This window comes from Penicillium brevicompactum (genome assembly GCF_028827555.1).
Source record: "Penicillium brevicompactum strain IBT 35665 chromosome Unknown utg000005l_segment0_segment0, whole genome shotgun sequence".
In the NCBI taxonomy this organism is placed as follows: Eukaryota; Fungi; Ascomycota; class Eurotiomycetes; order Eurotiales; family Aspergillaceae; genus Penicillium; species Penicillium brevicompactum.
This window is the reverse complement of record NW_026623208.1, coordinates 4,431,943-4,453,017: the sequence shown is the minus strand read 5'-3', so window position 1 is coordinate 4,453,017 and position 21,075 is coordinate 4,431,943. Positions and strand designations below refer to the sequence as shown.

At 48.7% G+C, this 21,075-nt stretch overlaps 8 protein-coding genes across 8 annotated transcripts; 3 read left to right on the top strand and 5 right to left on the bottom strand.

Moving 5' to 3' along the window:
- Window positions 1-511: 511 nt before the first annotated feature.
- On the top strand, window positions 512-1,418 carry N7506_007549 (uncharacterized protein; the record flags this gene model as incomplete). Its single annotated transcript, XM_056956842.1, has 3 exons — window positions 512-1,016; window positions 1,072-1,158; window positions 1,216-1,418. 3 exons carry the CDS (start codon window positions 512-514, stop codon window positions 1,416-1,418), a joined length of 795 nt encoding a protein of 264 aa, XP_056811176.1.
- A 1,661-nt stretch (window positions 1,419-3,079) lies between these two features.
- On the bottom strand, window positions 3,080-4,128 carry N7506_007548 (SDR family NAD(P)-dependent oxidoreductase; the record flags this gene model as incomplete). Its single annotated transcript, XM_056956841.1, has 4 exons — window positions 3,080-3,297; window positions 3,349-3,820; window positions 3,891-3,994; window positions 4,053-4,128. 4 exons carry the CDS (start codon window positions 4,126-4,128, stop codon window positions 3,080-3,082), a joined length of 870 nt encoding a protein of 289 aa, XP_056811175.1.
- A 2,694-nt stretch (window positions 4,129-6,822) lies between these two features.
- N7506_007547 (uncharacterized protein) lies at window positions 6,823-7,605 on the top strand (the record flags this gene model as incomplete). The annotated part of the gene is made up of 1 exon (XM_056956840.1): window positions 6,823-7,605. One exon carries the CDS (start codon window positions 6,823-6,825, stop codon window positions 7,603-7,605), a length of 783 nt encoding a protein of 260 aa, XP_056811174.1.
- An 843-nt stretch (window positions 7,606-8,448) lies between these two features.
- On the bottom strand, window positions 8,449-9,157 carry N7506_007546 (glycoside hydrolase family 11 protein; the record flags this gene model as incomplete). The annotated part of the gene is made up of 2 exons (XM_056956839.1): window positions 8,449-8,848; window positions 8,904-9,157. The coding sequence occupies 2 exons, from the start codon at window positions 9,155-9,157 to the stop codon at window positions 8,449-8,451; spliced, it is 654 nt and encodes a 217-aa protein (XP_056811173.1).
- A 782-nt stretch (window positions 9,158-9,939) lies between these two features.
- Window positions 9,940-10,490, top strand: N7506_007545 (succinate:quinone oxidoreductase subunit C; the record flags this gene model as incomplete). The annotated part of the gene is made up of 2 exons (XM_056956838.1): window positions 9,940-9,974; window positions 10,043-10,490. 2 exons carry the CDS (start codon window positions 9,940-9,942, stop codon window positions 10,488-10,490), a joined length of 483 nt encoding a protein of 160 aa, XP_056811172.1.
- Window positions 10,491-10,835: 345 nt separating this feature from the next.
- On the bottom strand, window positions 10,836-11,818 carry N7506_007544 (uncharacterized protein; the record flags this gene model as incomplete). The annotated part of the gene is made up of 2 exons (XM_056956837.1): window positions 10,836-11,181; window positions 11,235-11,818. The coding sequence occupies 2 exons, from the start codon at window positions 11,816-11,818 to the stop codon at window positions 10,836-10,838; spliced, it is 930 nt and encodes a 309-aa protein (XP_056811171.1).
- A 1,199-nt stretch (window positions 11,819-13,017) lies between these two features.
- Window positions 13,018-14,389, bottom strand: N7506_007543 (uncharacterized protein; the record flags this gene model as incomplete). The annotated part of the gene is made up of 2 exons (XM_056956836.1): window positions 13,018-13,959; window positions 14,018-14,389. 2 exons carry the CDS (start codon window positions 14,387-14,389, stop codon window positions 13,018-13,020), a joined length of 1,314 nt encoding a protein of 437 aa, XP_056811170.1.
- A 495-nt stretch (window positions 14,390-14,884) lies between these two features.
- On the bottom strand, window positions 14,885-19,857 carry N7506_007542 (kinesin-3 motor protein uncA; the record flags this gene model as incomplete). The annotated part of the gene is made up of 2 exons (XM_056956835.1): window positions 14,885-19,728; window positions 19,794-19,857. The coding sequence occupies 2 exons, from the start codon at window positions 19,855-19,857 to the stop codon at window positions 14,885-14,887; spliced, it is 4,908 nt and encodes a 1,635-aa protein (XP_056811169.1).
- Window positions 19,858-21,075: the final 1,218 nt, after the last annotated feature.

Sequence of the window (21,075 nt, the reverse complement as noted above, 5' to 3'; positions counted from 1 at the left end):
GACTGCAAGGATCCTCGAACCCCTCCGTTCAGATGCAGACATTAGCTCAAGTCATTCAAATATTACTACTTGGATATGTGTAGCATCATTGCGCGGGTGTATGAGCTCGCTTTGTTGAAACTTTCGAAGAATTTGTATTTTCTTTGGAATTTGATTGGTTCAAAATATTTTTGCCAGGCAAATGATCTCACTGACTCATATTTTCTGGCCTAATTGTTAAAAGACGTTTGGAATGTTTACTGCCAATTCGGTCAATCCCTGACCTCGTTTGAGCCTGACAAGGTCCCCCGGTCAGCTCTTGGATGAAGCAAAGCCGAATGAGTAGGCCTTGTCACAATTCAATCGTGAATCAAAAGATAATTCAAATTTGCTACTGCAAAAGGTTGGGTTCGGAGTTTCCGTCTACTGACAATGGGGAAGTCTAAAACAAATCAAGACCATGCCTCTACTATCTCGAAGTAAGTCACAGAAAATACAAGAGAGATTCAATCTGACCCAGATATTGCTAGAAATGGCAGACTTTCCATTGCCACATAATATGATCACCCACCTGCCACAGAATGGATTAATCGGAATCGCCTGGGGAGGCGCAATTTTGGGTATCATCTTCACATCTGCTCGTATAGCGGTTCGCATCAGGTACATGAAGCGCTTACTTGCTGACGATTACTTCATGCTATTTGCTTTGGTACTTCTGATCGCCAATGCGATTCTTCATACTTTAGAGTCACCGCATCTTTATTATTTGGCACTCAATCCAACGGGTATCGACATAGAGTACCATGTGCTACACTACCTTTGCTACGAATTCGCCATTAGCGGAATATTTTGGACGATACTTTGGAGCGTCAAAGGTTCTTTTCTGGCATTGTTCTGGATGATTTCTGATGGCCTACCGGTGTACCGCCGGGCGTGGTGGGGCGTGGTAGTCTTCGCATGTCTTGCCTATGTCGGCTGTTGGGTCGTATTGGTGAACACTTGCCATCCTCCGGCCAGCTATTTCAGATATGGCCCGGGTATGTTTTTTTCTTCTTTCCTGTTTACTCTTAGCTTTTGGCTAACAAATACTAGGTCAGTGCGGACAGTCAGTTGATTTCATGGGATTCACCATTGCCGTGTCATATAGCACAGCTGTGGATACCTTAACCGATTTACTGGGTATGATTGTCACAGTGATGTCATACGTGGTTGCAAAATAATAATCTCCTCTTCCAGTTATGTCTCTTCCCCTGCGTATCATATGGGTGGCCAAGATCAACATGAAGCAGAAAATCGGCATAGCTCTAGTATTCATGATCGGGTTCACAATCATTGCTGCAGCCATTGTAAGGGCCGTGGAAATCACGGGGACTAGCACGTTCTCAGACCCAGGAGCATTGGCAGTCTGGGGCATTGTTGAAACTTCTATATGCAAGTGATCCGCCCTTCCCTTCTCATTCCATGATAACAAAATGATAGCGGTCGTTGTAGGAAGCCTCCCGCCATTCAGAGCCATCATTTCCTCGCCAAAGAGTCCGATACAGTCTCCATACGGTTCTTCTGGCATTAGGTCCAGCTCCTATGATCGCAATAACTCAATACACGGCAAACATCCCTCAACATCGGTTGCGTGGGGCGATGCTCCCCCTCTACCACATGACCACCGGGCAAACAACACCCAAGGCGACGAGATACAATCGCAGGCTATGCAATACCAAGAGGATCTTGAACCTTGGTGCTTGAACGGAGTGCATTCAGCTTTATCAAGGGAGCTGATTGCGAGGAAAATTAAAATGGAACAAGAAGTTGTAAGTTTACTGATCTGTTCTTGTCTTCCTGACTGATATGATGCAATAGAGCGCTATCTCTCCGGTTTGATGTTTTACGACCCAGGAGCCTTGGAAGTCTCCCTAACTATGAAGCTCCAATCCCCCGATTACGGCTCAATACTTGGAATATGATTCAGCCTGGCTTTATACATCTCTTTTTCTTTTTTCGTATAGAAAAAAACAGCTCACCGAGAAAACTCTCCATATCACAATTTCATAACGCTCTTTTGTCAAAAGAGTAAATCTTATTCATTCCCCAGTGATATTCGCTCGAATAACTATGCGTAGGCGTAGTTCGATTATCGAAGTGGCCTCACTTTGGTACCTGAGTGATATGTAAATAAAGATAATCATCAAATGTAGGGTGTGGGGATCTATGGCATTAGCGCCAAAAACGGGGGCCTGTGACGTCGGAGCTTGCCGCCTTGCCGCCCCTACGCTTTAACGGCGAGCCGGCGCTTCACTGCCCGCCGTCCGGCACCCATCACTATTTTGCCCCTGGGGCCATCCAGCGCCGTTAGGCACCCTGCCGCAGGCGCGCCTGACCGCCTCGATAGGTACCATTAACTACGCCCAAGCTCCTTTCTCGGGTAACGTTTTTGTATTTCCGCCTTCACCTACACCCCACGCCTTTCCAGGTCTTTCTCTCCACTCAAGTACATTATACAGCGACCAGTGCCAAATTCCTGGGTCATTCCCACAAAACCCCTCCCTCCACCTTTTAGCTTCACTGCATCACTATCTTCACTTTCTCCTTTGACTGATTTTCTCAACAGTCCATTCCAAGATCCACGCCTTTGCTGCATCGAAAACAACCTGGTCATCTCGGTGGAAGTGCATTCATGAATACCGAATGTGTGCCCCACTTCTGGATTCGAGTTGCTTTCTAGTCCAGTTCATTGGGATTCCATGGTTCAAACACTGCCAATTTACCAACTACGGAAACATCGCATGGCACACCGGGGACCTCGGGAGAAATAATGAATTCTCGATATCAAGCACTTGCAAAAAAAAGGATGCTCTACAGTCAGGCTTTCGACGGACTCGATACTGGCGCGGTGTTTTCGCTCCCGCTCCCCATTTAGCAGATTGACCGAAACGACAGATGTATTGATGTATCGATGCTTGAAGGGTCTAGCATGACGAAACCTAAATCAGGGGTACCTTCAAAAATCGAAGCAAGGTTGTTCATTACCACTCTTACTCTCCTCTTGAGTTTCCCTTCCAATGTTACATGAATGCTTCCCCGAGCTTTCCGATGTTATGAGCTTCTAGTAAGTAGCAGGGGTAACACTCAATTTCCCTCCGTCTGTTATGACGCAATTTCCGTTGCAGTAAGCACCTGCGCGTGACGCTAGATACAGCACAGGGCCGACTATGTCCTCTGGTAAGCCTGCTCGCTCGGCTGGAATCTTATCGAGTGGGAAAGCACCCTCCTCAGTGGGCTCTTTTCCATCGATGAGAGAAGCAGTCAGGTCAGTTGGAAATACTGGAGAGATGTCAGCCGCCATAACTAAACATCAGAGTTCGGACCTCTCACAGCCAGGGCAGATAATGTTTGCTCTGATTCTATAGGGCACCAAATAAGTTGCCAGCACCTTCATCAGCATTGTCGTCGCTGCTTTGCTGGTACTATAGGCAAATCCTGCCGTTATTTTCCGACTGAAGCCCCCGATACTGCTGGTAGTTATCACTTGACTTCTTCCGTTTTGATATGTTCCATCCTTGTTCCCGGCATCGAGCAAGGACAGGAATGCAACTATCGTATAGAAGACGCCGGTAGAATTGACGTGCAATGTGTTCGTAAACTCCTCCATTGGAATTTTGTATAAGGCCTCTTGAACTTGCGAAATGCTGGCGTCTGTAGACACATTGCCGGAGGGACCAGCGATTCCTGAATTAGCAACGAGCAGATTGATGTAGCCGACATCATTTTCGATTGAAGCCACAGTAGACTTCAGCTGCTGTTGATTCGTTATATCACACTGAATTGGAATCACGTTGTTCAGACCCTGCATATCACCATCAGTTATTTTCGGGCACATCGTCACTAGATCCGTGGACGTATCAGAGAAAGCATACTATTTCCTTTGCTGCAAGCTCCAGCACATCACTCCTTCTGCCCAGGATGTAGACTCTCTTAGCTCCATTCACAGCCAATGCTCTTGTTATGGAAAGACCGAGTCCTATTTATCTATCTGTGAGCTTGTGAACACAGCCATCAATCAGCTGTACGCAACCTACCACTTCCACCTCCTGTGACCACTGCCACAATTCCTTTGATGTTGAATAAATTCGAAACTAGAAGGGATTCTGCCATTCTTGGGGTTCTGTGATGTATTTTGCGACGCTCCTTTGGCTAACAATGTGCGCGAGTCAACTAAGCACACCTCAGAAACAGAGCTCTACTTGCTTCGGCTTTTAACTGTTGCAAGCTACCCCGCTCAGTATTACAAAACAGAAATCACTTCCGAATCCACTTGTAAGCCACCTGCCGTTGACCCCCTAAGGTCTCAATTAGGTCCCGGGCTCAGCGGAAAGACCTTCCCAGCCTGGTATCATTTTGGACCTTTCCAAGTAGACCCACTAATTGAGCATTGTGAGTTCTTAGTAGCTCACCGCCATAATATCGAATTTACATGAATTCATTATCATTGCTTCCCAAAATCCACTTCTAGTAGACATCACACGCTTTTCTTGGAACATAAGAATGCACGGTGATTACCTCTTTGATCCGCTCGGAAAACTTCCAAGGTTGGATCGCCAGCCGGGACGACCTGTAAATAAGCTACACCTCTGCCATGCATTGTCACTCGTCCCTTATCCATCTTTGTGACGTAAGAATCAAAGTTTGGATAATTACACACTGTCTTCTCACATTAGCCGTTAAATATGACAAGTTGATTATAGAAAAGGGTCATATTGCTATTTCTTGGGGTCCCGGTCAAAGCTATCGCACGGTTAGCGGTCTGTCCCAATAATACTTAGTTTGTGAATAGGCATGCAGTTATGCTATGACCTTTTCATACCTTTTCTCCTGTTGTCAATCACTCAATATGACCGCTCATGGTTGCACTCTCACATCCACGGGTGATTCTAAAAGTATGGGCTAGATGTGATTGGACATAGCAGCTTCGTCACTCGCTTCGTCAATTCTGCGTCACTTGTACGTTACTTTCACCATTGTCAAAAACACTATGTGTTCAGTACATCCTAATACACAAACTGGCTAGTGTTTATTCTTCTATCAATTCACAGCTTGACACCGTAAACTTGATCAACCTTAAAATCCGTCAAACAGTCGTCATAAATTCGTTACTTTACCGTTACTCACGACCAAAGAAATCTTCCAAAGTCGTTAATATACCGGAATAAGCTATGCTTCTGGTATGGTCAATCCATGGATAATTCTAGACTGCGTCATGCCTTGTTCAAATCTTGTAATATTTCAACAAGGATTGTTCTTGATCGTCTCTCGCTTTTTCAGCAAGCGATTGATATTGATACTGTAATGCGTTTTATCCCACGCGGAGTGTCCAAGTAAACACAAGCACGCGCACACACCTGAGCAAAACTGCTTCACAATATATGGATTTAGCGGGATTCTCTCATGGGATAGCACTAGATATGCAGCTTGAATGATGGTTTCAGATTTGCTACACATGCTGCCTTAGCAGGCCAAGGTATAAAACGAGCATCCAACACTCTTTCCGTCTTCAACCTTTCAAAACCTCAACCTTATTTACGCACCTTCTTCAATCCTTCAACCTACTTTACACTCTCATACTTGCCAAGAAGAGAAGCTTTACCTATCCTCAAGAGTCAAGTCAGGTAAGCACTCCTCAATCTCTTTTACACAGCACGAACCGCAAAATCCTAGATGGATTCAATCGTATTGTCTACAAGGTGCATTTCTTGTCGGAGCAGGAAAGCCTGCCCAGACGTCTACATAGCCAATCTCACACAAGTCCCCGCCTGAGCAGTACCCATCTGCGTGAACACATTCTTCAACCCAGTTGTGCACTTTCCAGTATCATACCACCAGCTCGTTACTTTGTCGTCATATGGCCGTCTTGCATGTCACCTCCGGGACTCTTATATGTTCGCTTCTGCACGCTCGCTGAAAGCCCGCACGCTATTGCGATACATATTTGCACCTGTTGTCTGGTCCAAACTCTCTTTTGATCATTTTCCGAGCTTTGCGCTTGTGCTTAGCTCTTGTTGCCCATTCCTTTCTCGAGAAAACACTTGAGCATTCCGTTCTCTCACTGCTTTGCCCATTGCTATACAATGCCCGCTACTGTTACTCCTACCTTTTTGAATCCAGAGCCGAGCTGCCCCTGTGTCTTGCGATGCTGCATGTCCTCTGAGGTTTTTTTTTTTTTTAGTATCATCACTCTTTGAATCATTCCTGATGCCTCTATATCACCTTGATGTTTTGCTCAACATACCGTCAATATCTCGTCTGTCGACCTTTTTCTCACCCCCAACCATCCTCTCGGTTTTCATTCTTCCCAGTTCCACAAAAGTCTGCTCTTCCTAAGGAATCTTTCCTGTCAAACTTATTCTTCCCCCTCCCTCCCTCCTCCCCTCTCTCCTCCTCCTTAATTATCTTCTTCTTCAACTACTTTCTCGGTCTCCTTTCTCCCTAACTTCGTGATGATTTTCTCTTCTTCAAGCTATTCGTTACTTTACTTTGTCGTCACTTCCCGTTGTGCTCAGTGATCCTTACAACCAAATCTCCTGATCGATACCGTTACTTGCTCGTCACTAATCCGCCTCTGCTATTGAACCAGGCAGTTGATTATTTTCGATCTCCGGCGGCCTCCTTATCAAAGCCACGGGCTATTCAAAACACGTCACTAACACTGTGCAAACAGAGACGCCGATAAATTTTATCCTTCTCACCCTCCTATTCCTTATTTTCACAGCTCCGCGCGCCCCGAGAACTACTTTCATCATCCTTTCTCTTCTATCTCCTCTTATTGCCGAAATCACTCCTCCAACCGCAACGATGAGCACCGAGAATTTCAGCGTGCCAAACTGGCTGACAAAACTTGTGGGCAAGTCCAACTGGCTCTTGTGGAGGCTTAACGTTGAGGAAGCTATCAACGAAGTCCATAATACCAGTGTCTACTGGGAAATCATCATGGACAAGCCTGAGCATACTATCAGAGAGAGCTTCGAAGCCTCCCGTGTTGCGTCCATAACCTCTAAATCGGAAAGCTCTTCTTACGAGTTCAGCGGCTACTCAGATGAAGATTCTGACGTGGTGATTACGGGTTCATCGAACACCAGCAAGCATACCGGCCTCCAAGGCTCAGGCTTGCGAGTCTACAATCGATCCCGGTTGAATATCCGCGCTCGTCAGATTCTAGCGTCCAGCCTAGAACTCGCGCCCAAAATGTTGATTGATCGGATATCGGATCCCCATGAGGCATACCTTAAACTCGAATCCTTTTACGGTGACATCTCCGCGCAGTCGATCTTTGTTGCTTGGGAAAAGTTACTGAAGGTGAAATATTATCCTCGGGGACTCCCTCCTGATCGCTTCATTGAGAGGTTTCAATTCGCCCTCCATGATGTCAGGGACCTCGGTGTCAGTCTCTCCCCAACTGTCGAGTTGGCGATGTTCCAGCAAGCAATCAAAAGCCACTGCAACAGCACAAAGTTCATGGCAAACATGAAAGTCAGTATCTACGCGCCGGATTTTATGGACAGTGTCTACGATCAGTTCCTGAAAGACCAGCGTACCGAGCTGGCACCTTCGATGACCATCCTTGACGCTCTTCGCTAAAGTGCAGAATCTTGTGATGCATTCATTGCACGCTATAGATCCGACACATCCCTATGACAGCCATTTACCCACACCCAGATCAGTCCGCAAGCCCTCTCCCCCTTGATTCGCCCGCGCATGCAAAGTCACAGTTCGTTGAAAATGTTTCGCGTTTGTTTCGCGCTTATCTTTCTTTATTTATGATATTTACATTGCTGGTCAACCCCATCTGTCTTCGCCAGTTCCTTTGAGGCCTGCGATTAGTTGAGAGAAAGAATCGGACTTTCATCATGACTTTCACCTTATAATTTTAGCCTTTGCACTATCCTAGTGTAAAATTATGGTGATATGCCATTCATTCCGTGAAGGCATTGGCTCTTGATAATACCGACTTCGGTATGTTTGTTTCCCATGCGTCGATGCTGATCTCTTTTCAGGTGTCTTTCTTGGCGTGCAGGAATTGGTTTTTCTTGCATGTCAAACATTCGACTCTCTCCACTATGTGCTTGGCTGAATCTTACTATCTGCTGCTGATGGATTCTAGGTCTCCGTCATTCTCGGTGTTTTTTTTACGCTCGGTATCACTTATGAGTTTTTACTCCACCATCAGCTTTCCTCCTTTTTGATCCCTTTCTGAGTTATTTCCGGGGAATTTTCTTAGAGGCTAGCAGCCAGGCCTATACTAGAGAAGATTTGGGCTTTAAGATGGGCATACAGCTAGTCCGCAGGTCATTTCACAAAACTCGGCTCACATATGATTCTAGGCTCATTCTTCAATCACAAACATGTCAAATAAAATCAGATGAATACAGGTGTCCGGGGCCATTGACCAGACTCTGATTCGATGAAGGCTTCCAAAAAAAATTAGGAAACGGTGATAGAAGAGGAACCACTGCTCTGATATCCTTCCGTGGACATGATCTGGTAGTTGTGCGAGCCGAGGCTCATGCCAAGCGACGCCCAGGCGTTGAAGTGGTTGGCAGTGGTGACGGTACCGCTGGAACGCTTGGAGCGGCGGATGGACCAGTACTGATTGAAGGTGGCGGTTCCAGAAATAGAAGGCTGGTTGACCTGCTGGTGTGTGTAGATGTCGTAAACGGATCCATCACTAGTGACAGTTCCCTTGAAAGTCATGCTGCTGCCGGGGTTGTATTCGCCATAGCTTTCCATAATATAGTACTCCACGAGGGGGCTAGTGGTCCAACCGTACACAGCAAGGTACGCGTTGCCAGAGGGGTTGAAGGATCCAGAGAAGTTGATGTTTCTTTGAGTTCGAGTGTTAGTGCTTGAAAACTTTTCTCAGGATCAACTTTTCTTACCTAGCAGAACCAGTGGTCCAGCCCTTGCCGGAGGTGAACGAGTCGCAGTTGGTCCAGCTCACGGCGTATTGACCAGAAGCACCGTTTGTGTAGGTCACACTGCCTCCTCCATTGGTCCAAAAAGAGTAGAAGTAGCCATTGCTAGTTCCTTGCTGGCTCGTAGTGATGCCAGCTCTCTTCTCCACATCACTGGGAAGCGCGAAGGCGCTGACTGCTGCGCAAGCTGCGACGAAAAGGCTCTTGAATGATACCATTGCGAGTGTTGAATAAGACCAGGCGAATTGATGCTTTTTCTTGATCCATTATTGAGGGAAACGGGGGTTCTTTTATATTGACAGGAGTATGTGGGGCGAGCGTTTCTAGATGGTTTCAACTCCTGGATGTCTTGCACTAATTTATCCAGCCCATTTATCCCAAACACACCATGCTCCTTAGCCTTAACGGACCATATTTCCTAGCGGGTCTTAGTTAGTTTCCACTCCTATCCAATTGAATCCGCCCGTCACGCACGCTGTAGGCTAAAGTCCGGCCAGATGCTCTAAGCGATGTGATGGTTAGAATGGATAAATTCTAGATTCTCAAAAAGCCCTGAAGGGTTGCAAAAGCCAGCCACAAGCGGTGCCAATGCGGGGAAATGCATCACGGTCGTATTGGGGCTGGATTGGACCCAGGCTAAATCTAACATCAGGCAGTTCGGAAGAACAGCAACAATCACAACAATTCTGTCGAGGCGAAAATGGGCCCGAAAACTCCTGAAGGGATAACGTTAGTCATGGTAAAAGTATAGAGGGGTCCAAGGCCCCTTCATGATTTCTTCACGATCGGTGGGTGTTTTCCGGATGTGGATGTTTTCCAGGTGGGTCAAGTAGATCGTAGAAATGTTGCTTTTCCAACTTGTGTCTGTATACAAATCACTCGCACCAATTCGACTTTCTTCTCTTTGCCAATTTTCCAGATGTTTTCACGAGGCAAGTAGCCCATGTTCTTTTCTCGATAGCAGGCTCTAACATTGAAACGTCATGAAGTTGCTTCAACCATGAGGAACGGGGGCAAGTCTGTGGCCCAGTCGCGGTAAGCTCCGATGGCTCTGAAGTCATGATCTTCTGTGCATCGAGCATAAAGACTGATCCAGTTGATAGGAGACAGCTCACGACTCACAAGATATCCTCCCAGTCTGCGCATGATCGCCTGGCAGCGCAGCGCCGAAACCGCCCCATCGCTCCGCACATGACGATCTACAAATGGCAATACGTTTCTTCCGCATCTGCGCTACACCGAATCACCGGCCTTCTTTTATCAGGTAGTCTGTATGGACTTGCAACAATGTACCTGTTCGTGCCAGCTCTCGGGCTGCAGTTTGAGTGGAGTGACATGGTCACGGCTTTCGGGTCATTGCCGGCAGGCTTAAAAGCAACCTTGAAATTTGGGTCATCTATGCCATTCACCTACCATGCGTTCAACGGGGTGAAGCACTTGGTCTGGGATTCCGGTCATATGTTAACTAAAGCGCAGAGTGGAAGGGCCTCATGGGCGGTTCTGGCGTTCAGTATGAGCACTTCCCTCGGGCTGGCTTTATATCAATTTTAGCGGTGGATCAGTGGATTACACTGGGCGAGAGTTGTGATTTTTGCAAGCAGGAGACTTTGGTCTATTGCGATGCGCTTTTGAGGAGTTCGTGTATACGAGCCATGGAATCTCGCGCGATCTCTCCTGTTTCAGATAAGGGAGTCCGGAGCAGAAGCTTTGCGAAAGTCCCTAGGTCCCGAGCGTGGATCATGATGCCTGCTCGATAGATTTCGCCGGCGCTTGCTGCTTCTTTTACTCTGTCCCATAATTCCATCCATCTTGAAAGCGCTCGGTCAACTTGCCTCATTGCATCTGATATGTCGCACATGCTAGACCTCAATCCAAATATTATCCGGAAAAAAGCTTTCAATGTGTTAGTTTCCGGGCCTTTGGGAATGGGGGTGTCTGGTGATCATGACCCTCACCTGAAATCACAACGTATAGAGAGAATATGCTTAGATTTCCGAAATTCCCATCGTCATAGCCATGCCAGTCATTTGAAAGCAATTTCTGAACAAATTGATTCAGCGGTGGGGGGCGCTGGCGTTTCGCCTCGTTCTGTTTCCAAATCTTCCATGTTGGACCTTCTGGGATATCTACTCCCTCTTCTTCTGCTGGGAGATCAAACTTCAACTCGGTAGCTGTGAAATTTGGGGGGTTGTTGAAGAACATGATGAAGTGGCAATCCATCATAGCAATAGACGACATCATTCTGCAAGGGTCAGTGGCTGAATACACAAGACTCAGAGTCAACATAGAACGTACCTAATACATGTCTCATTCTTCAAAAATTGATCGTGGTCTACGATATCGCTGTTCTGATGCCACTCATTTCGAACTCTTGTGAGGCCTGATGCACGAGCGGCAGATACGAGTGCTGGATACCATTGAATTCGAGTCCGACGTCGAGCTTCCGGCTTGGGACTGGCTATTTCCAATAAGGCCATCAGAATTGCCGCTTGGATTATCTCAATCTCCTCTTTGGTAAATAAACTCCAGTGGACCTCCTCTCGCTGATAAGTTATCCTGCGGAACGCGGAGTTTTCGAACACGACGTACTCGGCAAGCTCGGCATATTCAACGACTTGTGATTTCACCTCTTCGCTCTCATCACATGCTGCGCCCATCAAAAACAAGGACAGCAAAAGGGGCGTAGAGGTATCTTCCAGGCAAAAGGTGGATTTAAGCACGATGCGAGATCGAGGGCGAACAATCTGGTCGAAATATGCTTTGATATAATCATACACCCGCTGTTCGGAGAAAAAGTCTTGTGCCTGAGCAGAGTTCCTATGATTTCCAGAAGCCCCAGTCAAGCAACGTTCTTGAGAGCGCAGAATGCAGTCTATCATGTTGTTGGCTGCCATCTGACGTTGATGGGAATCTTCCAGCCCTGCGGGCAGGGCCGAGTTTTGACATGTCTCGTTTTGTTGAAATGGACCAAATAGTCCATTCCAAGCCTCGTCAAAGGTAAAATCAGCTCCATCGATCTCGAGGTCAAAGCTTGGTAAAGCCGAGTCCACAATTTCACCAGATTCAGCAGTCGAGAGCAACGAGAGAGCGCGGTTCACATCACTGGGATGTCTATTTCCTGGTCCAGAGTAATTCAGAAGAAACGGCACAGAGGCCTTGTGGGTATTTTTTCCATCTGACCGGCCCGCGCTAGGTTGAGTCTGAGTCTGAGTCTGTACAGGGGCGTCCAATACAAGGTCAGGCGGCGGACCAAGGGAACCTTCCAGGCGCTCGTAGGTACAAGCAACACCAGGGCGGCCTTGACAATTCTCACATGGAAAGAGCCCGTCACAGGTTACTCGCTGCTTGGCGCAGCTATCGCACGCTTTGCGTCGACGCCCAGGCCGAGAGGGGCCGGGCTCTAACTGTTTGCCAATCCAGGGGCAGGTTTTGTAATGCCTCCGGAGTGCATCACTGCAATAAAGTCAGGTCCATGGCTTGAAAAGAACCCAGCCTTTTTTTGCTCTTGCCTTCTAGAATATACGTGGCCACAAAACTCACAGGGGTGGTGTGGTTGTGTGGTGTCTGGGGAAGCGTTAGAACGGCGGTTCAAAAGCACTTGGTATTTTCCACTTACGCGAGGCCTCGTGCCGCCGAAGATGGCTTCGATTGGAAAACTTCTTATTGCAAGTCATACACTCATAACCTGGCTTTGACATTTTTGACGTCGAAGAGTAGTAACAAGTAGGAAGATGGTGGCGGTGAGCCAGCCATCTTCCCGCCGGTCATTAGAAGTTATTCCACTTCAGCGTTGCGAGGTCTACAGAAGAAGAGCGCTGGAGTCTAGCTGGCATGCTGAGAGAACGCACTGCATCTTGTAAGGTACGCGTATTAGGAAAGGATACTTTGGTTTCATAAATCAATGACACATTTGTACATCCTAACCAGTCATCAAAGGTCAGCCTTGTCTCATGAATGCGTATTTCAAGACAAAAGATCATGTATATCACAAAAACGCCATCCGGGAATATCGCGAGAAATCACCAAGCACATGTACAAATCGTTTCACAAAAAAGCATATACATCAGTTCAAAGCCGATCAGTGTGTCAAGATCCAGCTATCATAAGGGACACCTCGAGCACGATTCTTGCCGTCGCGACCGGTAGAAAATAGCACCGGTTCAAAGTCGCAAGCTGCAGCATACTGCCTGATTATCTGGCGCCAATAGCAAGACTCCGCAGCAGGAGTGAGGTATCGATCACGGAAAGTGCGCACGGCATTGTTGGCAATGCGCTCCGCAATCTGGGGATTGTCAATCAGATAATCGATCTTACGCGACAGATCATTCCACTCCCGGTCGACCTCCACATAATTGGCATCCGGCCCCGAGGATATCAGCGCTGCGTGGTGAGCCTCGCGCCATTCGAGCGCATGCGAGATCATCACCGAGCGGCAGTTGAGGAGATACTTCCCGCGACCCGAGAAGCTTCTTCCCTCTGTGTGCGCAAGGAACATGTACCTGCAGTGGTCCTCTATCGGAAGCAGATTGTATCGAAGATCAGTCTCGTCATCCCAATCGATGACACGCACGCTGGCCCAGCTACGGCCAAGCGCAGACTTGAGCAGCTTGCTGCGGACAGGTGGGTTTGTGGCCAGACTGCCGCGCCACACAAGCTGTTTCTTTTTATCCTGGAACTGCAGAGTCGGTGTGAAGGTGCCGTCCGCGGCAGTCTCTCCTTCGTCAATGGCTGCGATATGGCGCCGAACTTCGTGGTACGGGCCGATCTGTACTTCTGGCCAGGCCCAGTATCCGAAGTCCGGCATCAGCCAGACAGAAGTATCCGAGTCACGCTTTGAGTAGGCCCAGATGGGGCCTGGGGCCTGGGTATCTTCTGCAAAGTCCTCTGTTGTGAAGGTGAATTCGATACTGGGGAGGAGGTCTCGGTGTGGGAATGCTGTTAAGGCACGGTGGAGGGAGTTGAGGGTGGCGCGTGCACGCGACGCTGTAGCGGGCATAGGTGCATAGTCGACAATATATAACTAATGTCGTTATGTTAGCCTTGTGTTTCTCTATGATCATACCATACTCTTTACTAACCTCCCCTCGGTCTACAATTGCCCGCACCATACCATCATCAACAGTACGGGAGTCCAGCTCCTGGTATGAGATGCGCGTATTGGCTTTGAGCTGGGATGACTTGTCGATCTCAGTAAATAATTTTGGGAATGCAATGCGGCACTGGTCTTCGGAGAGGCCGTGATTGTTTCCATCCCGTTCGACAACAAAGTCCCACGTGGACGAATTTGACGACGGTAGACAAGTTTTTGGAGCTGGTCGGGTTTGTGTCTTAATGTTGAATTTGGAGGAGAGTCCGCGGGGTGAGCTGCCGAGGATGAGGAATGCCAGGACGAAAAGAGATACCACGGCCCCGATGGCAACGAATCGGAGTGAGGGGCGTTGGGTGAGCATTCTTTCTGAGAGCCCCGTATTCACTCTCGCGGTTGATGTTTGAAGATGGTCATGTATGTGGTGAAACAAGTGTGGTCTCTGGTTCTCGAGTCCGAGTTGGACATCAAGGCCTTTGATGTCACCACCACTCAGACTGTTTCCATAGCAACGGCTCAGATGCATCTGGGCAGCTTTCCATTGGACCCACACCTGATGTGACGAGTTTCTAATTATACTCGGTTTTCGTTAGATAGGCACGACTCAAACACAAAAGAGTCTCCTGGGGTACCAAACTGCGCACAATTGGATCTATGTTCCCAACTATATCGGATTATTATGTACAAAAATAGGAGTGCCACAGCGAGTCGATATATTCAAGGGGTATCTCAGCGGGTCATGAAAAGAAACGGGGAAACGAAAGGTTAGGGTAAAAAGCAGACTGTAACCCGTATAATCATAACACATGAAGCAGGCGAAGCACAAAGGTCAGTCTCCTTGGATATGTCTGAGCGCTGGTCAATCGCTGCTTGTGGCAGCACTAGGACTGTTGCTGTTGAAATAGCTCTCATCAATCTTCAAGATCCATTCCACCTTTTGTGCCTCGGTGCGAGTGGCAAAGAGGAAAGTGTTCTGCGTTCCATAGACTGCGAACACGTTGGGTCGTCCTTTGGTGGACAGGGAACGATCGGATCCGGCCCCTGAGCCGTCTAGCAGTCTAGCGAAATCGGGTGCGTGGTCAACACGCGCGTTGCGAAGGTTGATAGCGTTGATCTCGTCTCCCTCTGGGACCGAGTAAATGTGGAGGTACGGCCGGCGGAGCTCCACGAAACGACGCACCCAGACGTTGTTGGTATCATCGGGGGTGAGCACGTATCCCGTCTTCAAGGCGTCGGGTGCTTTGGGGAGAGTTTGGATGGTGGCTACAAAACGAGGCTTAAGGGAAAGCTTATCAGAGATGCCGTTGGGATTTGGAGTCGGCCTTTTTGCTGCGCCGTCTGTTGGTGGTTCGGTGTTGCTCCGAACGAGAATCCTCTCGGTAGGGTCCTGTTTGAGCGACCACAACTCCAAATACTTGCGCAGAAGTTTGGTTTTGCGCTCGTTGAGAGGGGTTCCGCGCGATGGAGTCGAAAGTCCACTTCGAGCAGGTGATGCGATCAAGCTGCCCGCACTGAGCGCACCTCGCGCGGCATGGAGCTCAGCCACACGCTGCCGGCGCTTGCGATTGGCAATGTAGTCCCGCACCAGCGAAACTTTCCTTGGAGACCAAGCGACCAGAAGCTCCTCGCCCTTCACGTAGTCATTTTGGGTGTTCATGCGCCATAGATCAGCAGCGCGCTTAGCTGAAATCGGACGAATGACCAAGGAGTACATGCAAGTCGTCGAATGTACAACTCGGATTGAGTTCCAAAATTGCTTGAACATCGACTGCTGACGAACGTAAGTACGACCTTGGATTTGAATGGTCTGGTCGGCCTCGAACACAACTGGGGTTTGGAGACGAGAGGAGACCAGATCCCAGCGGACGGTAACCTGCACTCTGTACTTCTCGGCAGTCACTCGATCCAGGAGGAGGGATCCGTGCAAACTCGAGTCCCATTGGCCCACGATGGTGACCATGGAGGTACCATCAGCATTTTCCTTGACCATTGGATCTTGAACAAACTTCAGCGGAACATCTGGGGTTTGGAAGTCCTGGTCTGGAATTTTGCCCCAGGGATCAAGAAGACGAACGGACCCAACACGAATGTTGTTGATATCATCCCAAGGAAGACTCTCCGTTGAGCTGTATGTCAAATTGATCGAGATACGGCGCTGCAAGCCTTGGTGGAGCTGGGACGTTCCCGCATCAAGACTATTGTTCTGAACAACCTCGACGGGGAGGTATTCACCAGACTCTGCCATTTCAAGAATCTGAATTCTCGCGAAAACATCGTGTCGCTCCTCAGAATAGAATTCAGACTCAGGGATGCGAGGGGCGGTACGTTTCTGCGGAACAGGCTCTGCCGAGTCTCGCATATCATCCCAGCTAAGAAGCTTGTCAAGGTGGACCGAGGTGACACCCGCATAGACACAGACCTTCAATGCCGCTGTCCGTGGACTTGATAGCGGTAGACTCATACTGTGTACACTTTCAAAACGAACGGGGCCGTCTTCAAATCCACTAATCATCTGAGTGGTGGTTGCACCTCCTTCTTCGGAAATCCCTGGGACGAATAGCTGAGCATGTACTCCAGATCCTTCCCATTCCGCAAACCCGATCATGTCCCGCATGACGACGTTGAATTTCAGTGTGGACGATGGAGCTTGAGCAGATGACGGCTCGAGGGATAGTCGAATGATGCCCACGACATTTTGAGTGTACGGTGAAGTGACCTCAACAGAGAAGTCTTGGACACGAGTTTCGAAGACAGCCGTCAAAGGAATATCGGTGTCACCCACCAGGGAATATTGAGGTGAGCAAGGTTCTGAAAAAGGATTGTCGAGTCTGAAGTGCTGGATATAGTCCGGTCGGTCGATGTATTGGTGCAGCTGTCGCATGGCTTGAAGCCGACGCCGGAGTTTTTCGATCGACCACAGTCGAACCACACTCTGTTTATAATCGATGACCCGAACGCCAACGCAGGGCTTCTTTTCCTCGTCCAAAATGATGTCTTCGTCACCAGAGATCCCATTCAGGACAAGGTCATAGGAGGACTCCATGTTGTGACCGTGGTCAATGACTGCAAATTGGAAGACAACATTCTTGTCCATGATGTGACTCATGACCTGTGCTTCTTTCAGAAGCGAAGCATGCTGGAGAACTGTCTCCGCCATTCGCACATAATTGCGCTGGGACCAATGGCTGTACACCGAACGCGCAATCTCAAGTTCACGCTCGTCCAATTTGGCGAAACCGTTCTCGAATATCTTTGGGACCGGTTGACCCATGTCTCGAATGTGAGTCTCGAATGACTCTTTCTGCTGGCGCAGTTGCTCTTCAAACTCTTCTTTGGCCGTTCGCAAAGCGTGTTCCATTCGCTCTTTCTCCGTACTTAATTCGGGTGAATCTGGATCGACCGAAGCCTCGACCTTCTTGAGCTTCTCTTGGAATTCTTCTTTGCGGCGATCCAGTTGTCTCTGCATATCCTGACGGGCTTGGAACAACGATGCAACACCGTTGACATCTTCGTCCTCGTTTTGTCGAGGCGTGCTTGGCATTGTTATAGCTGTGTCTAGGGAAAGATTGTCAATCGTCCCGTTGGACATGTATTTATCGCGAATCGGGAAAGAGCTAAGAGAGTCGGAATCGTCCTCATCCGGCAACCCACGACGACCCGCTCGGACCTTCTGCACATCCTCCAAGAGTGTGTCTAGTTCATCATCAGGTAGATGCGAAATTTGGTCTGGTCCAACCATCGCACTCACAGCTTCCCTGCGGGCCAAGAACCAATCTGATTCGCGGCTACGCTGCGAGGGCATCGGTGAGTCTGCCCGACTTGAATCGCCGTCCACTTCAGATCCCGTTTTACTCAAATTCCGATCATGAGTCTTGTTTGGCGCCGGCGACCCAAGCTGACTTGTCGTTACAGAGTGGCGGAGTAGACTTTGTTCCACTCTCTCAGCTCGGGCTTCTTGGGGATGGTTGAATCGGAAAATGTGGAAATCGCCAAGGATGATGCGGTGGCCACTGCGAAGCCGAGTGGGTTTATCGACGCGCAGACCGTTCACCATGATCGCGGCTCCTTCCGTGGGAACAATGGTAACAATGTTGTCAACGTTCTCAAAGGTGCAGTGCTTTTCCAAGATCTTCGACCCATTCAGCCTGATCTCGACGTTTTGAGCTTGATCCATGTGCCCCACAGTGGTGGTGCCAGGCTTGATGTTATAAACCAAGCATTCTGCTAGGAGAGGATCATCACTGAGGTTGACAAGATGGGGCATTTTCTTGGGTGTGCTCAATCCAATGAAACCCTTCTCGATGTTGATACCCAACTCCTCCAAGGCAGCCTCACGTTCTTTGTGGATTTGTTCGGTGTTTATCATCTTCTCTTCCCAGGTCTGATTGAGATCTTTGTAGAGCTTTTCGCTCTGGTTTAGTTGCTCGACGATCTCTGCCTTGCTGACTTTGGTGACAGTTCCATCAGACTGTTGAATAGAGACCATTTGCTTCTCCAGAGGGGTGTCAGGCGGATAATACTCCTCTGCAGGAGCACCCGGTTGACCTGCAGCGCCGCCTGCTCCAGGTATTACCCCACCCCCAAGTTTGGAACGGAGTTGTGCGAGTTCCTCCTTCAGCTCACGAATCATGCGTGCATTTGGGTCTTCGTTCACCACAGCATGGTTCTTGATTCGTTTGGCGGAGTCGGCATATCGGAGCGTACCCAGGGTTTCCTCCCAATTGATGTCGGCAGGGGAGATGGCTGCAATCATGGAAGTCATGGAGTTACCACCCAGGGAATCTTTAAGCAGCCATGTTAGGATAGAGTCACGATAAGGTACCATGGAGGCATTTTTCTTCTTGCCGGCCGCTGTCTTCCCGGCTGAAACATCAGCAAGCGCGGCGATGACACGACCAAGTGTTGAAAGTGAGCGATTGATCTCTGCACCCTCCTTCAGTCTCGCGCCTGTGGCACCAGTCGAATTTGCTCTTTCTGAACCAGCCAAATCGACCAAACTGATTTTAGATACCTTTTCGGTGTCCATGGAAGTCTCATTGTCGTGCCGCTTTTGGGTCAATGTTAACGTGAACACAGCATGTGATCGACTTGATGTTTCGTTCATGTTGGTCGCAGCCACCGTTCGGGCTTTATTACCCTCGTCCATGAGATTTTCGATTTCCGGGAAGGACCCCACGACAAGTTTTGCCAGGTCCTCGACATAGGGTCCAGTCGATGGATGTTCACGAACTTTGAGGTTACCCTTATTTGACGGGTTGAGCAGATCGCGCACTCGCTCATTGTAGATTTCGAGGTAGGAAACCTCAACAGTGCAGTTGAGATTCTTATCTGCCTGGATCGCCGTGATTCGCTCGAACATGGATTGGCAGATCCGTGGAATCACACCGTATTCTTTGCCATAACCCATCATTGAATATGACTTTCCCGAACCGGTCTGGCCATAGGCAAAGATACAGTTGTTGTAACCTCCAAAAGCATTGTCCAAGAGTGGTGAGCCTAGGTCGTCGAACAAGTCATCCTGGCCGGCGAAGTTCGATGCCTTCTTGTCGAAAGACCAGTATGACCGGTCAAAGGCGAAGGTTTTGCTGCCTTCACCAGCGGCCTTCCCGCCTTTGCTTGATTTATTCTCTGCGCCGGGTGGTGGGGTGAGCACGGTCTGGTTTCCTTTCATTGCCACGATACATTTTGCGTTTCGTTCGATTTCTATGCGAGGGTAGTAAGGTTAGCATGCAGTTCAAGGGAGAACCCCTCCCGCGGTATCGACTCACCTCGACTGTTGAAAGGCCGCACTCGCACCACCACCTTAATATTTCCAGCGCCGCCTGGAGCCATATTTGCTTTCTACCCCATAAACTGGGTAGCCTTGTCCACGGTGTAGGTGTATAAGGACCCGAGTCCGGGGGTGGGACGCAAGTGGTGACAGGGGTACACCGATGCGCAAACTCCGCAAGGAGCGCGACTCGAAGTGATGTCGCAGAGAGTCGAGCGCGTTGTTATCTGTTAGCAGGTCGCTGACCGTTTGAGCGTGATTGTAATTGAGTCTCGAAACCGTATGTCAACAAAGACGTCATGTGTCGAACGAATGTTGATGTTGCGTCCCTAATGTTTTCTTGTGGGGTGGTTTTGCGGTGCGCGGAGAAGCTTGGGACTGGGAGGATTTCAGGATCGACCACCAACAGACACCAGCCGCGAAATCGATTCTCTCCAAGTACAAAGGAGAGCAAGATGCGATTGTCGAGTCAACATGCGGAAAAGCCACATGAGTCCCCGGAGGCTTGGGGCGGGTAGATGATGAGTAAGCGCTCCACCGCTCCACCGCAAGGAGACAGCACTACGCGCGACGGTGACATCCATTACAATTGTCTGAAAAGCCAGGACCACGCACATCGTCTGTCAACCAGTCTTGAGGGCTACACATGTTTTGAGTTCATCGGCCATGCGTCCTTAAAAAGATCGCGTACCTGCTTACACAGCCGCGCAAACCTTGACCAGGCTTGGATAACGGTCCAAAGCCTGTTGCACAAGACACAAATTGTCAGACGAGCATCTTGTTTGGAATTTGATTCAAGGATTTGAGGGCTTTCTAGATACTGAGGAGTGCGGAGTGTATAAGTCACATTATTGGAGAGATTCATGCATGTGAGAAACATCAAGGCAAACAACACAAACACTCTCGTCAACACTCGACTTGTCTATTCTCCAGTATGATCATTTAACGTCCAATCCAGCTTTTCGACTGATTCAAATTTGAAACTTCTTTGTCTTCGTCCCTGGAGCTTCTTAAGCCCGTACTCTTGTTTTCAAGCTTTGAAAGCCCCCTTTGCACCACCTACCGCATGTTTCGTCATCACTCGGCCACGTTTAAATAGCTAGTAAATTCCACCTAGTACTGCAAATCGAAGATACCCGACAGCCAAGACACGTACCGTGTGTGATCAGTATCTTTTTGGTCATGGGTAGACGAGAGATATGAGGGGGTGGTAAAGAATCTGTACTGAGGCGATTACAACCGTGCACATATATATCGCTGGCAACGAGACAGGAGTCCCA